This window comes from Peromyscus eremicus, chromosome 10, assembly GCF_949786415.1.
Source record: "Peromyscus eremicus chromosome 10, PerEre_H2_v1, whole genome shotgun sequence".
NCBI classification, from domain to species: domain Eukaryota; kingdom Metazoa; phylum Chordata; class Mammalia; order Rodentia; family Cricetidae; genus Peromyscus; species Peromyscus eremicus.
This window is the reverse complement of record NC_081426.1, coordinates 79572193-79589711: the sequence shown is the minus strand read 5'-3', so window position 1 is coordinate 79589711 and position 17519 is coordinate 79572193. Positions and strand designations below refer to the sequence as shown.

The window sequence follows — 17519 nt, the reverse complement described above, 5'->3', positions numbered from 1 at the left end:
TGAAACGCCCCAGTCTGTGAGCCAGAACAGAGCTTTTCTTCAAGTTGCTTCTGTCAGGTATTTTTTTTCACTACAACAATAAAAGTCACTAACACAAATGACTTCACTGGCCTGGCGGTGATGGCGTACACTTTTGATCCCAGTACTCGGGAGGCAGAGGCAAGCAGAGTTTTAGACTAGCCTGGTCTACTGAGTGAATTCTAGGACAGCTTGGGCTATACAGAGAAACCCTGTCTTGAAAAAACAAACAAACCAACCAACCAAATGACTTCATTGGTGGCTCTATTTTATTCTCAACTGTTCTCTTTTAAATTCTCTTCTGTCATCACAATATTTACTTGTAAATTACAGCTCCAACATACCCACTATTTCTTTTCCAATCACAATAAACAGCAAATGTCAACCAAGTCCTCAGAAACATCATTTAGTACCACTTGGTAAAAGGCTAATGATACCAACTGGTTGATCACATATACTCCAGATCAAAACTAAGAATTGCTAATGAGTGCTGACAAGATGCCCCAATGGGAAACTCCAGAGCTGACATTAACAAACATCTCTCCATGGTACAATTCTTCCTCTGTCGGTAAAGATAAAGAACTGGGACAACTCCTAGCATTAGTAACAGGCAAGAGTGCCAGGCATAGTGGGCACATGCCTTTAATCTAAGCACTTGGCAGGCAGAGGCAGGTGGGTATCTGAGTTTAAGGCCAGCCTGATCTACATTGAGAGTTCCAAGACAGCCTGGGCTGCATAATAAAACTATCTAAAAAGGAAAAAAAAAAAAAAAAAGACAAGAGTAAAGATTCTCCAAAAAGTGCCAGGTGTGGCAGCATACGCCTTTAATCCCAGCACTCAGGAGGCAGAGGCATGTGGGTCTCTGTGAGTTTGAGGCCAGCCTGGCCTATAAAGCAAGTCCCAGGACAGCCAGAGTTACCCAGAGAAAGTCTGTCTCTAGGGGAAAAAATTCTCCAAAAAGGAAGGAAGGAAAAGGAAAAGAGCTGGGCATGGTGGGCACAGCTATAATCCCAACACAACTGAGAAAGATCCCAATGCCTACCTGGGCTGCATAGGTAAAATGTAGTCTCAAAACAATTGTGTTTGTTGTTTATTTACTGATTGATTGAGTGATTGATTATCTTAAGGAAAAAGACAGAGAGTGAGAGGAGCAGGTGGGCAGGCAATGTGCTACAGAGGAATCTGCTTTTCTTTTTAGAAGGCAGATCTACTTTGTTCCTCAATACAAACTAACCATGTAACAGCAAAATTAAAACCATCTATTTTCACATGAAACTTAAAACATCTGAACTAAACACCAATAGTACCAACAGGAATCAAGTTATAAAAGGGAATTTAATTTCTCCAATGCCTTTTTTTCCTTAAGAAATCTTAAAATAACAAGATAGAAATGTCATCTGAACCACAATATTTAGCCAAAGGGATATCTAATTCATTTAAAATCAAATTTGATAAGGACAGGCATCTTTGGTTAAAAATCTACAGAGAGTCAGGTGTGGTGGTACACACCATTCATCTCAGAACTCAGAAAGCAGGCACACAGACATCTCTGAGTCCGAGGCCAGCCTGATCTACACAGGGAGTTCCAGGACAGATGGGGCTACACAGAGACTGTCTCAAAAAAGCAACAACAGATGTTTCATAAAGGACAGTTCTCCAAAATAAAGAGTTCCTTGAGGTGTGAAAACCACTGGCTACAGTTCTAACAGATAAGACCTAAAGGAAGCAGGGAACTGAGATTTGGGAAAACTCACATCTGTGGGCAAGACAGCAGTGCAGAGCAAACATAGTTCTCTGCTTTTCTAGTGAGAATGGCCAGTGTATGTTTACCTCCTAAGATAGCAACACACCTCTCCTGAGCTCCCACACCTCTGCAGCAAGTTCTTTGATCAGCTGACTAAATTCTTTTGTTCATGTTGATACATGGATCAGTAATTTTCTGGTAAATGTTGGAATATGAAGCAAAATATATGATATATTTACATATCACTAAGTAAATAGCAGTGGCATTTATTAGTAGTAATACTGAAAGCCAACTTCAAAAGGGCATTGGCCCAACCAATACTGATTGTTGAGGAGGTAATAACAGCTTTAAGATTTAAAAGAACAAATAAAGAGTAGCGTATCATAGGGTTGGAGAGATACCACAGCTCTTTGGAACATGCAAAGCTCTTCCAGAGGCCCTGAGATAGGCTCCAACCTGAGGCAGCTTCCAGGAAATTGGATGCCTCTGGCCACTGAGGGCAGTTGCACTCACATGTACACACCTACATACATACATACACACACACACACACACACACACACACACACACACTAAAAACAATGTTTTTTAGATGAAAAAGTTAAGCAGAAAGAGCACATCTACACTGAAGAACGCTAAGCAGCTCCATAGGGAAAGAAATGTTAGGACCGGCCTGTAACAAGGGTGAGACATTTTAAAACATTAACATAAGATTAAAAAAAAAGAAACAGAAGAGAAGAAAAATGTCCAAGAAGGATAGAAGAAACAACTTTTCAGAAGAAACCGAGTAACTGGCAAGGAGTTTCCAGGAAGCTAGCTCAGGTGGATGGGGAAAGACACCTGGTAAGGAGAGGGAGCAGGAGAAGACAGGTCACAGGGAAGCCATTGAGGGACTACTAGAGCCCAGGAAGTGCATGGCGAGACACTTCCTTCTCATACAGTGACAAAGAAAACCAGTCATTAACCGTATCTTACTTTGGTCCAGCTGACATCACCGGACAACTCTCCTCTGTACAGAAGTCTGTGATGGTTCCATAAAGCATATTGATTTGATTGAAAAAATCCACAGCTGCAAAGCAAATGTCCGTTATAAGAAAAATAAAACAGTAAAAAAGTAACTTTCACTCTATTTAAGCAGAATCCCAGGTTATTTTTCCCTACAAAAGCAGGTGAAAAGCTCACACCAAAGCCCCAGTTGCTGAGTATACTAAAATTAGGAGCTTGTATTAGAGAGCAGGAAGACAGTGTGAAAAATTATTGACAACTCACATAAAAAAAATTTATATATAAAATATACAAAAGACTATATGAGAGTAAGAAAAGACTACGCAACAGGAAATGTAACAATTTAAAACGCCCCCTCACAAAAGTTTCTAGATAATCATAAAATCCTATGAAAAATGTTGGTAATAATGAAACCACAAATTTAAATGATAATGGGTTGGCATTCCAAAGCCACTCTCGGAAAACACTGGCTTCACAATGGAAGCAGCCAAGAATACACAACCCAGTGTGAACTGTGTGTACATGTGGAGGCCGGAGGAGGACACTGATGGCTTTTCCAGCACCACAGACACTGAGTTCTAGCAACTCAAACAGAGAAAATACAGACAGATAGTAATTACCTGCTTCTATACTTAATATCTTGTCTTCTACAACACAGGGTTCTACACAGCCATTCATAATCTTTCTTAATTAGTATATACAGGCTGGCAAAATGACCCAGGGTAAGAGTGCTTGCCACCAAGCCTGACAACCTGAGTTCAATCCCCAGGACCCATATGGTAGAGAAAAAAACTGTCCTGTTCTCCACATATCACACTTCCTGTGGCATGTGTACCCACACACATTAACACATACATGCAAAACACAAATAAATAAATGTGAAAAATTCAAATAACTAAATAAATTAGTAAATGAGCTCTCAGAAGTACAGAAGCACAAACAAGAGTCAAAAGAAAGGAGAAGAGAGAAGAGGGACAGGAGAGGAAGGGACAAGAGGGGCAGGGCAGGGCAGGAGCACACACCTTTAGTCCCAGCAACTGAAAGGCAGGTGACTCTCTCTAAATTGAAGAGCAGCCTAATCTACACAGTGAGTTCTAGGCCAGCCAGGGCTACACAGTGAGACCCTGTAATAATGTACACACACATTGGAAATTTATTCTGATTATCTTTGAGATGTCACAAAAATCATCTTATAGATAAGATGACCTCATCAATAAAGTGGAAAAACAAACTGTTTTATTTCTAATAATAAAACTGTCTTCGTCCAGAAATATAATCACATTATAATTAATCACATAATTAAAAAATAAAGTGACAGTAAACTTCTATTGACATTTCGTAAAACTTCATACTCAGATAAAATAACATAAAGACTAATGTTGAATTATGACATTACTATATTGTGATATTAGGCTATTTGTCATCACCATATTGTGACTATTAGGCTACATAGATCCTAGAATAGACACCTCAAAATTCACCTGCAATGAGACGGTCACTGACCCAATCCAGAGTCTGCTGGGAAACAGAAAGGCACTTACTGTTAACTGCAACCCACTCGTTCAGATCCTCTCCCTCAGGAAGCATGACGGCCATCCGCAGGTTGCCACTGCCAAGTGTGGCTTCTGCATGTTTTAAGAGCTCATACTGGTGAGAACCCTCTGGGATATTCTTCTTTGGTTTAAAAGTTTTTGAAGAGCGACTACCACTATGAATAGAAAGAAGGGGGGGTTATTCATTATTTAAATAAATACTACCAATAGAATCTACAATATAGTTATTATAATGACTGTGCTATCTACCCAAAATACATATAAACAAATTCTCTAGTTTAACTCAGGAGGAGAAAAAGAACTTTCAGCTGTAACTAATCCAGTTCCCCAGAGTACACTAACCACTCTGAATAACAAACTATAATCTACATTTAAAAAAAAAAAAAAAAAAAAGCACGCTCTGAGACTGCAACTCTCTGCCAGCACACGACTGGACTAAGAGGTGAGTCTTTATCCTCAGACCCAAACACCCAAGCCCCTAGGCTTTGGGCCCAGGGGTACAACCCTGCGTCCCTACACCCCCACCCACTGCAGTTCCAGTTTCAGACCAGTTGGCAGGAAGACCTCCTGCACACAGGTCAGACTACTCCCATGCCCTATCAGACCCTGTAACCCAAGCCCCACCTCCCCCAAATCCCACCTTCCCTTTGAGACTGCAACTGTTCCCTGAGACAGAGCCTGCCAGCACCCAACTGGACTAAGAGGCCACTTGGCAGGCAGACCTCCTGCAGACAGGTCAGACTACCACCATCTACCACACTATAAGACTGCAGCTACTCCCTGAGACAGAGCCCACTAGCGCCAGTTGTACTAAGAGCTGCTCCCTGAGACAAGAAGTCCATCAGCATCGACTAGACCAAGAGCTCCCACTGGATCAAGAGTATCAATCAGACCAAGAGAGGCTCCCTCAGACACAGACACCGCTTGCACCAAGTGGAGAAAGAGATGGGTAGACGCCAGTGCAAAAATACAGCCAACAACATAAAAACCATATGGCTCCATCAGAACCTACATCAGCAAGACCTGAACATCCCAACACAGAAGAAACAGAAGATATCTACCATAAAAATGACTTTAAGAAGATATTAGAGATCTTAAAAGAGGAAATGAAAAATTCCCTTAAAGAAATTGAGGAAAAGTCAAACAAAAAATGGGAAGAAATCAGTAAATCCCTTGAAAGCCAAGAGAAAGCAATTAAACAAGTGAGGGAAACAGTTCAAGATTTCAAAACTGAAATGGAGTCAATAAAGAAGACACAAACTAAGGTAATGCTGGAAGTGGAAAAATCTGAGTAAATGAACAGGAACTACAGATGCAAGTATAACAAACAGAATGCAAGAGATGGAAGAGCAAGTCTCTGGTGTTGAAGTCTACGGTAGAAGAAATAGATTCATCAGTCAAAGAAAACAGTAAAACCAACAAAGTCATGACCCAAAATGTCCAGGAAATTTGGGACACCATGAAAAGACCAAACCTAAGAATAATAGGGATAGAAGAAGAAGAAGAATACCAACTCAAAGGCACAGAAAATATATTCAACAAAATCATAGAAGAAAACTTGCCCAACCTAAAGAAGGAAACGCCTATAAAAATACAAGAAGGTTACCGAACACCAAATAGACTGGATCCAAAAAAAAGTCCTCTCGCCACATAATAATCAAACCACTAAACATACAGAATAAAGAAAAAATATTAAGAGCTGCAAAGGAAAAAGGCCAAGTAACATATAAAGGCAGACCCATAAGAATAACACCTGACTTCTCAATGGAGACTCTAAAAGCCAGAAGGTCTTGGTCAGATGTAATGCAGATACTAAGAGACCATGGATGCCAACCCAGACTATTATACCCAGCAAAACTCTCAATCAACATAGACGGAGTAAACAAAATATTCCATGATAAAACCAGATTTAAACAATATCTCTCCACAAATCCAGCCCTACAGAAAGCACTCGAAGGAAAAATCCAACCTAAGGAAGTTAGATACACCCATGAAAACACAGGCAATAGATAGTCTCATACCAACTAATACCAAAGAAGGGAAACATACAACACTACCACCAAAAAATAACAGGAATTAACAATAACTGGTCATTACTCACTCATAAGTGGATACTAAATGGAAGGGAAGGGATGACCAGACTGCAACCCACAACTCCAGAGAGGCTAGCTAACAGAAAAAGACTCTGGGAGGGGCACATGGATGATCCTGTGAAGAGGAAGTGTATGAGATCTACATGAGTGGACTGGGTGTGGGGGGGTGGGGTGGCAGAGGGCGAGAGTGGGAAATGAGAACATAGGGAAATGGGAGGGTCAAGCTGGAACAGGGACAGAGTGGGAGGGCAGGGAGGAAGATACCATGATAGATGAGGACATCATGGGAATAGGAAGAGGCAGGGTGCTGGGGAGGCTCTCAGGAATCCACAAGGTTGACCCCACCTTGGTCTGCTGGCAGTGGTCCAGAGGGTGCCTGGACCGGTCTACTCTGTTGACCAGCCTAGCAAATAACCTAGCTGTCATCATAGAGCCTTTGTCCAGTGACTGATGTAGGCAGATGCAGAGATCCACGGCCAGGCACCAGGCTGAGCTCCAGGAATCCAATCGATGAGAGAGAGGAGGGATTCTGCAGGCAGGGGACAAGATCATGATGGGAGGACGTGCAGAGATGACCAGCCACACTAGTGGAAGCCCATGAACTGTGGACTGGTGGCTGTGGAGCCCCCATGGGACTGGACTAGGCCCTCTGGATATGGAAGATGGTTGTTTGGCTCGAACTGTTTGGGGGGCACCCAGGCAGAGGGATCGGGATCTGTCCCTGGTCTATGGGTAGGCTTCTGGAATCCCATGCCTGTGGTGTGATGCCTTGCACAGCCTTGGTGTAGTGGGAAGGGGCTTGGACCTGCCTAGGCTCAGTGTGCTGGGCTTTGCTGACTCTCCATGGGAGATTTGGGGGGATGTGGGGATGCGGGGTAGCTTGGGAAAGAGGGCTGGGGGATGGGAGAAGGGAGGAGGGGGAGTCTGTAGATATCATGTGGCGTGAGTAGAAAATTTCTTAATAAAGAAAAACGGAAAAAAAAAAAAAAAAAAAGGATGAGAGGCAAGCCCATAATAACTGGCTGTTAAGATCCTGGTATTACTCCATTACTCCACTATTGTTCTGCTCAGGTATTAAATGGACATGTCTCTAAAGTTGTTCTGTTTTAATGATAATAAAGAATAAGATAAATAAAAAAATAAAATAAATAATTATTTTTTAAAAAAAGCACCTAAATAGTATTAGTAATTCTATTTTTTTTTTTTTTTTTTTTTTTTTTTTTTTTTTTTTTTTTTTTTTTGGTTTTTCGAGACAGGGTTTCTCTGTGTAGCTTTGCGCCTTTCCTGGAACTCACTTGGTAGTCCAGGCTGGCCTCGAACTCACAGAGATCCGCCTGGCTCTGCCTCCCGAGTGCTGGGATTAAAGGCGTGCGCCACCACCGCCCGGCTGTAATTCTATTTCTTATTCAACCCTGTTTTGTCATTTTAATACACAATTTTATATCAGTAAAATACAAAAGTCCAAAAGCTAGGGGAAAAGAAGCTGAAGAAGCTAAATATTGTTCTATCCAATTATAGGAAGCATTTGCAATCAATCTTAATATAGCGTTTTGGTTAAACAGGTAGTTAACATGACTGATAACTCAAATTTCAGAATGTATGCATATATACATGTAGTACAGTGTTATGTAACATACACATACATACAGTCAGCCCTCCACATGAGTGAGTCTTCATATGGACTCAATCAAACAAGAACTGAAAATACTTGGGGAAAATTATATCTTTACAGAATATATACAAACTGTTTCTCTGTCATTCTCTAAACACAGTATAATACCACTTAGATATGGTGATATTTTATTTGTGCTGAAATGTGATTTTATTTAATAAATAAATAAAGTTAATAAATAAAGTTGCCTGGGAGTCAGAGCTAATAGCAAGTCATTTAGCAGAAGTCTGGCAGTGGTAGCACACGCCCTTAATCCGATCACATGGCAGTCAGAGTCTGTGTGTTCAAGGACCTAGTCAGCTTGGTGACACATGCCTTTAATCCCAGTACCAACCATAGAGACCTAGAGGTCTGTATAGACAGGCAGTGACAGAAAGTCATGTAGTTGGCTATACAATGAGACCTTAACTCAAAAAAATGTCCTTCAATCAGTAAGTAAACAGCCATGGACTATCTACACAATGGAACAGTGACAAAATCAGCTACCAAGTCATGAAGGCTTAAATACTACTCAGTGAAATACTCTGGTCTGATACAACATGATTCCAAATCTATGACATTCTGTCAACTAGTGACAGTAAATGATCAGTCATCACCAGCTGGGGGTAGGGAAAAATGAGTATTTCCCAAGAGAACTGACCATATATGTTCTCATTAAAATGTGGACATACGTCCATAGTAGCATTATTCATAGCAGACAAAATAGTAGAAATAACAAATATCCATCAATTGATACATGGGTAAGTAAAAGCAGGTCATCCACATAATAGTATCTAACCATAAAGAATAATGTACTAAATACATAATACAAAAAAAGATAAATTTTAAAAATATTGTGCAAAATGAAAAGAACTTATATACAAGACACACAATATTTGGTATTGCATACTGAATGATTCCACTTACATGGAATGTCCAAAATAGGCAAATCCATATGCAGAATAAGTTATAGTTGCTAAGGGTTAGAGAGCTGGAGGAATATAAAAGTATTGCTATGGCTTGTCATCCCAAAATTTGGGAGGGGAAGCAGAAGGCCAGATTCTTGCTATGTAGCCGGTTCAAAGTCAATCTGGAATCCATGAAACTGCCTCAAAAAGAAAGAGGCTGAGAGTGGTGGTAGATCTCTGTGAGTTTGAGACCAGCCTGGTCTACACAGTGAGTTCCGGTGAGCCAGGGCTACACAGAGAAACCGTGTCTCAAAAAAAAAAAAAAAAAAAAAAAAAAGCAAGAAAGGGGAAAAAGGAGGGGGAGAAGAAAGTAGGGAATGGAGGGGGGAGAGAAGAGTAAATACGGTACGTGGTAAGATTTCTATTTTTAGCTTATACAATTAGAACTAAACAAGAGAGAGACAAGTAGCATAGCATTTAACATACATGTATATAGCACACATATATAGTAATGTCTTATGTTTTAAACTAATATTTCAGTTACATAAATAAAACCCCAGCATAAAACTACAGAATTGAATTGACTCTAAGACTAACAGTTTCAATTTCAAAGGGGCTGGAAAGATGGTTTGGTGGTTAAGAGTACTGGCTGTTCTTCGAGAAGACCTAGGTTTGATTCCCAGCATCCACAGGGTGGATTCTAGGGAACTGGATGCCCTCTTCCGGCCTCCCCTGGCAACAGGCATGCAAAATGGTGTACTGACATACATGCAAGTATGCTCATACACATAAAATTAAAGTTTAAAAAATAAACTGAAAAAGACTAGAAAGAACACTGAAATATCATCTAATGAATTGTGAATGCATCAGCCAAGGGAAAGTTAGATGAACTAAAAGAATGAGAGTGGTGAGGAAACAGTAGCCCAGCCAGAATAACAGGAACAGCATTCACAAAGACAGGCAATCTCAGACCGATGCAGGTTGTAAGAAATACAAATAAAATGGTAGAGTACTGCAAAGCAGGAAAGACATGGTGGAAAGGCACCGTGAGCTGGTAAGCTGGCATGGTAAGCAAGGACTATCTCCAGATCTTTCTGCAGGAGAGTAGGCCAAGCATTCTGAGCTCATTCCAGTCTCTAACTGAAAAGATCAGGGGAACTACAAGAAGCAGATAGACCACAGAATTAATTCTAGCCCCCTTCTTTTCCTATTAAAAAGAAAAAGAAAAAAAGAAAAAGCTAGCCACGTGTGGTGAGGAGGCAGAGGCAGGTGGATCTCTGAATCTGAGGCTAGCCTGGGTGTACATAATAAGTTCAAGGACAGCCAGAGTTAATAGTGAGACCTTGTCTCAAAAAACAAAAAGGATGCTAGAGTTGATCAGCAACAGTAAGCAATACTAGAAACAAGCAAGCTAGTCCCTGGTAACCAACACAAATGGCCCTTGTCTCCACAAAAACACAAATCACAGCTCTTGCTATTTAATACATGAACAGACTAAAAATATTTTACAACTACCGTAAACATTGGCTTCAACTATTTCACACATATACACAAATAAATTTACATAAAGCATGTTTAAAATTAAGGATCTTAAAGTGTATATCTGTTGCAGAATATTCATTTATGCTGTAAAAATGTCTCTGCCTAAGGCGCCTTCTGACTGGTTTAATAAAGAGCTAAATGGCCAATTAGGCAGGAGAGAATAGGTGGGATTTCCAGGCAGAGAAAGAGAATCTGGGAGCAGGAATACAGTCATGTGATTTTACCAGCCGACTTGGAGCAAATTAGATGTAAGCACTGGCATTCTAGAGCTCTAGGAAGGTTGAATGCAGTTCCTGGTCAGACAAACCTCCGACTGGCTTGAGTTTCACAACTGGATTTCACAACCTGAGAATCAGGTGGAGACAGCCAAGAGCCAAGTGCAGAGGATCCAGGTGGAAGTTAGCAGTTTAAAGGTTTGTTCATATGGTTCAAAAAGGCTGAAGATATGAAATAAAAGTCCAGACAGAAAAACCTCTAAACAGGTTACAGTGTGTTTAACAATGCATGTAGGCTTAAGAAAAGAAAAAGGGTACAGTCATAGAAAGAAATGAATAGCTTAAAAAAATAATAGTCTTTTAAAAAAGAGAGTAAAAGTAATATAAAAGAAAAAAGCCACATAAGATAGGAAATACAGAGGGAGTCTAGCTCTTCTATGTTGTTGTGTTGATTTTGAATTTTTTGATTGTTGAAAAGCAAAGGACAGCTACAGAGATCTGGAATTGAAAGGGACTGTTGAAATAAATCAGCCTATATACTTTAGGAATGCCTTAACTTTTAAAAAGTCAAAAAAATATATTTGTCAAATGGAAATCCAAAATGCTTTGGAGAAGAGTTTTTGCTTTTGTTGCCTGGAGATGAGAGGCTGTGGACTCCTTCAGGAATAATATGGATCAGGGTTGATCAGGGGAGACCTCCTGAATCTTTTTTTTTTTTGTTTGTTTGTTTGTTTGTTTGTTTTTTTTTTTTTGGTTTTTCGAGACAAGGTTTCTCTGTGTAGCTTTGCGCCTTTTCCTGGAACTCACTTGGTAGCCCAGGCTGGCCTCGAACAACCTCCTGAATCTTGATAGGTGATATCTAACAACAAAGGCTACTGCTGGTCTTCACAGGACTTGGCCATCATCTCAAATTTTCTCCCTAGGACCCTAAAGATACTTCATCCACAGACAGCAGGAAGCAGTTTGGAGAATGTGACGTCCACATTCCTAAGAGGGGTATGGGAGGCTTTTGGTTAATTGGTGGGTTATGGATGTTAGTTATCACTTAGGGGAATGTAGTATATTGATACAAATTTAAAGTTATTTTTGGGACTGGAGAGATGGCTCAGCAGTTAAGAGCACTGGCTGTTCTTCCAGAGGACATAGGTTCAATTCCCAGCACCCACATGGCAGCTCACAACTGTCTGTAACTCCAGTTCCAAGGACCCCAGAGACACACATGCAGGCAGAACACTAATGCACACAAAATAAAAATAAATCACTTTAAAAAATAAGTTATTTTTGTTTCAGTATATAATTTGTAATTATTATTGTTTATTGTTAAAATGATTCTTAGAGTTCTAATTAAATTTTTCTATAATTTTTACAGCTTATTACTGAATTGCAGATATTATAAAGGTCTTATGTTCATTAGTGCTCTAGTTTGAACATGGGCAGTATCCCCTGAATGGTTAACATGTTAAAGGGCTGCGTCCCAGGATGGTGCTACAGCGTGGTGGTGGAACCCTTACAGACTTAGCCTTGTAAAACGTCCTCGTCAAACTCTGGACATCAGGCTTGCACGCAGGCCCTTTGGCCAGCTGAGTCACCTCACTGGCCCAAAAGTCTATGAGACATCACTAAGAAAATGACACACGAATAACCTGGTCTAAGTATGTTTATCTGTGATAAATTATCAATTCTGCACAATGTAACAGAAAATATTTGCAAAGTTATACTCAAAAATATAAACTATAGTTATCTGTGAAGTTCTAGTTGTAAATTACATTCTTTGACTTTTCTGAGGCAGGGTCTCACTATGCACTACAGGCTGGTCTCAAACTGGCAGTTCTCCCGCTTCCCAGAGATTACAGACATGTACCAGCATATCCACCTAGAATTATTTTCTTTCTTTTCTTAATTGTATTTTGTAATATCTCCAGTAAACTTATTTTAATACTAATATAAGAATAAGCTATAATATTATTAGGTTTAAAAGTTTCTCCTTTGTCTTCTGTTGTGTTGGTGGCAAAACCTTAAGAAAAGGATCCTACCAGTACAAGCATGGTACAGGCTAACTCTGAAAAACAGACTCAACTTGAAAAAATATATGTATATACGGGCTGAGGATTTAGGTCGCTGATAGAACACCTTCCTAGCCAACAGGAGCCCTAGCCAGCAATGGCATGGGGGAGGTTGTATCAATTACAGTCAAGGCAGCATAAGATCATATGCCTAGAGACTTCCAAGACTCAAATTAGCTATACCATTCACTGGCTACATGACTTTCCTGTGCCAGGTTCCCTATCTAAAAAGCGAGATTCCTGCTAGTTATTTAACTAAGGTCTCTAAAGCACTTACAGATCTCCCAGAGAACCCAGGTTCAGGTCAGAGTAATCACGCAGCACTCCAGTTTCCGCAGATTCAATGCCCTCATCTGGCTCCCACAGGCAATGCACGCACATGGTTCACACACATAAACGCAAGCAAAACACTCATATCATAAAATCAAATAAGTAAACCTAAGAAGTACTCAGTTCCTGGCTCACAGTAAACAGTCACCAAGTTACAATTTTACTACTAACTTCTGTTACAGATGAAAACTGTAAAGTACTAAAATCAACTGAATCATTTCTTTAAAAACAAGAAATAAAGATGGGGGGACACAGAAAAAAAGGGCAAGAATAAAGGAGAAAGACACATGAATTTAGATAAAATGTTGATCTCTTTTCCTACATTTTTACTACTGCAAAAGAAAAATGAAAGGTGACCAGCATAATAATAATAAATTTTTTCTTCCTTTCTTCCTTCCATTCCCAAACCATTTCATTCACATCCCTAAACTACCTTTTGCTACAGTTAATTGCATTTGTTTTAACACCTTATTTACATTAGGAAATTATACTTTTTTTTCATTATTTCTCAAAGGAATTTTTTTTTTTTTTTTGGTTTTTCGAGACAGGGTTTCTCTGTGTAGCTTTGCGCCTTTCCTGGGACTCACTTGGTAGCCCAGGCTGGCCTCGAACTCACAGAGATCCGCCTGGCTCTGCCTCCCGAATGCTGGGATTAAAGGCATGCGCCACCACCGCCCGGCTTCAAAGGAATTTTAAAATGCTAGAAACAAAGAACATTCAATATACTTTTTGATTATTACCAAGAATCACTTTTATCCTAAATTTCTCTGCATTTTACATACATCAAACGGGCCAGCAATCCTAAACTGGTTACTACGATTTTTGTCCCTTCAGTAAAATAAGGAAGAGGCTATTACTGCGAAGAGCCCATCTAATCACTTCAAAATTCTAGACCTTCGTGTACATACTTCAAAATGGACAGTTCACAAGCAATTTCCCATTTCCCGAGCAAAATGTCCCATTGCCTCTTTCTCTCTTAGAGAACTCTCGTTCACCTTTCACTAGATATCACCTGGCTTTTTCCTTGAAACCTACTTAGAACCAACTGCTTCCTATGCTTTGGGACTTCATGATGACTTTGATATGTCTACTGTCTCTGGAGTACTCATACTCTACACACAACTGAAGAAGTAGTTAAGAATGTGAATCTACAAGGCTAACTTAAGTTTCTACATTCACTATCTAGGGATTCAGTTTCATCTGCAGACATCCAGAGGCCAATGTGCAGCACAACTGCAGCTTCAGGCCAGCCTTTCACAGAATGCAAGGAAAATGTATCCTGAGCGTTTGTGCAAAAGTTGTACTATCACTCTGGAAGACTGCCTGTGCACGCACAAGGGTCACCCTTGACTGCCTCCCGCTCCCATCCAACAGCCCCTCACCTGCCTTTTTTGTTCCTCCACACTAAATAATCTCCTGACATTTAACACTTGTGGTCACTGACCCAAACACAAACTCCACTACACAGGAAGCTTGTCTGTCTCACATAAATGATACTGCTAGAGCACAGTGAAAGTTGTAGGGCTTCTAATCAACAGAGCTTTCCTTCTCAGACACGACTCATCATGTTCTAACCCTATCTCTCATTGTCCTATTTCCTCTGCTTTATCTACTCACAGTAGCTCTTCCCAAGAGGGCTCCAAGAACCAGAGGAGCTGTACTTAACTCCTTAATTTTTCACTTTCTTATTCTGCTTCCACTGTTGGTTCATAAATAATGCTCAAGAAACTATAAAATAAAAATTGTCAGATTAAAATTTTTATTTGTTTAGACAGGGTCTCACTATTAGCCCTGGCTGGCCTGGAACTCTCTAAGTAGACCAGGGTTACCTTGAACTCACAGATCCACCTGACTCTACCTTCTACTCTGCCTAAGTGCTGGGATTAAATGTGTGTGACATCATGCCTGGCTCTCTCTAGATTAACTTTTCTGGATTGTTAAACCCATGGACAAAACCTGTTGAGAGTGTATTAGCTTCTATTTGTGACCTTGCTAAAAAACTGTTCCCCAAATAGTACAAAGTCTCTACACGATCACATTAGTTACAGCAATATTGTCTTATATAGCTAATATTCATCAGGAAAAAAAATGAACTAACCTGCCATATATCTGCACCTAATACTGAGCCACATAAAAACGGGACAGTATTTTATTTGTATTCACAAAACAGCACTAGAACCTTTCTCATCACCAAGTTCCAGCCAAATATGGTCAGTCCTCCTACACTTCAACCACTTCAGCTTATGAATTCCAAAAGACACAAGCCTGTCAGCAGCAACCATCCCATTTAAATTCTTGAGAACAGACTATAAGCAATGTAAAATTACATTCAACATGACAGTTGCTTGGGTATATTGATTAAAGGTAAAATATGAAATGACGGATTGTATAAGCCATCTAATTTCTCTCAATTACTACTAGCAAACTCAGAATCATCCCTAGAATAAATTTATAAGTTCAAATTTGTCAGGCAAATTGACACAAGCCAGACACTGTGCCTAGGAGGAAAATCTGTTCAGGGAGAGCCTTCCATGTTCAACATTGCCTAAACACCCTAAAAACAAATGATACCCTATATATGAGATGTGAAAATAAGGGTGAATACTCAGGATTCAGACACCAATGTCATGACTAAAACTTATGAGGGTGGGAAAGAGAAATCTGAACAGAAAGGAATTGCTAAATATTGTTTGCTCCACAACAATAAAGGGGTATATGAGGTGGATTACAACCTTGAAGAACTTGTTTTTATTTTTGTTTTCTAAACACCTAGATGAATAATAAGAAAGCTTTCAAAAAAGTTACTCTTCAGGTGGAACCCCAAACCCTAGTCTTGCTGTCCCATTTTTCTGCCCCAACCCCCACCTTCACCTCAAATTCCTCTGAAATAAACAGTATGTAAAATAATGACCAGCACTTAAGGTAACACTAAAGCCGGTGTTAACAAATGACTGGCAAACCTACAGCCCTGGGGACCTGAATTAACCCTGGCACAGTACCCCGATCCTACCTGGAGGATACCTGAAAAAATATAACCCCCACACATCAGGAAAGCACTGCAGGAAAGCGGGGAGGGGGTCCCCAGGCTGTCCCCAGGGAATCCAGGCCCTCAAACAGCCCCGTTTTGAAGTTATCTCTATGGAACTCGGCTCCCCATTTCTCAACCCAAAGACCTAAGATGTTAAAGGGGTCGGGGGTAGTCAGATAAGAACAAATCCATCTTCTATGCTTGGGACTCAGAAAACAGCCGTGGACAGCGGACCCAGAGCCGGGGGACCTGACAATGGTTATGGTTGGAAGCCAATCGAGAGAGTGGGAGGAGAGTTTGCAAGCACATACACATATACACACGGAGGACCGGGACGAAGGGCGGGGCAGCACACGGAGGACCGGGAGGCAGGGCCGGGCAGCACAGGGAGGACGGGGAGGCAGGGCCGGGCAGCACAGGGAGGACGGGGAGGCAGGGCCGGGCTGCACAGGGAGGACCGGGAGGCAGGGCCGGGCAGCACAGGGAGGACCGGGAGGCAGGGCCGGGCAGCACAGGGAGGACGGGGAGGCAGGGCCGGGCAGCACAGGGAGGACGGGGAGCCGGGGCCTCGGGAGCCTGCGGCCCAGGGGGCGGCGGAACAAAGCCCGCGCGGCCGGGCTACTTACAACAAGAAGCTCATGTCGGCCGCGGCGTGGGCTGCGGGCTCGGCAGAGCGGAGCCTGGGACGGCCGGCTCGAATCCGAGGGAAGGCGAGGGCGGGAGGCGGACGCGCGGCTGCGGGGCGGCCGCCGACTTCTTCGGGCTCCGCTCCTCGCAGCGGCCGGCGGAAGTGGAAGACCTGGGCTCGGCGGGCTCCGCCGCCTGGAAGCCGAGCAGCCAAGGAAGCCCCGCCCCGCCGCGTCCTCCTCGCCAGCTCCGCGCCCCCTTTGGGAGATCTCGCGAGAGCGCGGGCGCCCCGCCCACCCCGGGATCACCTTCGGGTCACCTCGGCAGCCCACCCTGACCAGCTGGGCAGGAGAGTTTGCTGGAGCACGTGGCCAGGGGGCGTGGCCAGGGGGCGTGGCCCGGCGTCCGGAGCTGCTCGGCTGTGTTCGGAGCCCCGCAGGGAAGTGGACTTTCTGTTCCAGCCCCGGGTTTTGTAGAGAGGGAAGGTGTCGCCATCCCAGAGTGCCCAGCAAGGACAGTGGAAGGCCATGGGCTCGCCTTCTGTGCTGGATTTAGGCAAGCACTCCACCAACGTGAGCTACATCCCTAGTCCCTGTAGGCTTGCATTTAAAAACAAGGAGACATTTCTTCTGCTTAGAATGACTTGGGGAAGGGATGGGGGGAAAGCGATTAAGTGAGTTTTTCCAAGTTTTTCATCTAATGGGCATATCTTAAAACAGTGGACTCGGAGAAGGTAAGATCA

The 17519-nt window shown here is 41.9% G+C and overlaps 1 protein-coding gene across 1 annotated transcript in view; it reads right to left on the bottom strand.

Moving 5' to 3' along the window:
• Nucleotides 1–16994, bottom strand: part of Mob1b (MOB kinase activator 1B) — a 30267-nt gene extending 13273 nt beyond the window's left edge. Inside the window, exons 1-3 of the mRNA XM_059274643.1 lie at nt 16777–16994; nt 4309–4475; nt 2738–2831 (exon numbers count right to left, since the gene is read on the bottom strand). Coding sequence (XP_059130626.1) covers nt 2738–2831; nt 4309–4475; nt 16777–16790 — 275 coding nt within the window. The 5' untranslated portion in view covers nt 16791–16994. The remainder of the gene's footprint in view (nt 1–2737; nt 2832–4308; nt 4476–16776) is intronic.
• Between the last annotated feature and the right edge of the window lie 525 nt (nt 16995–17519).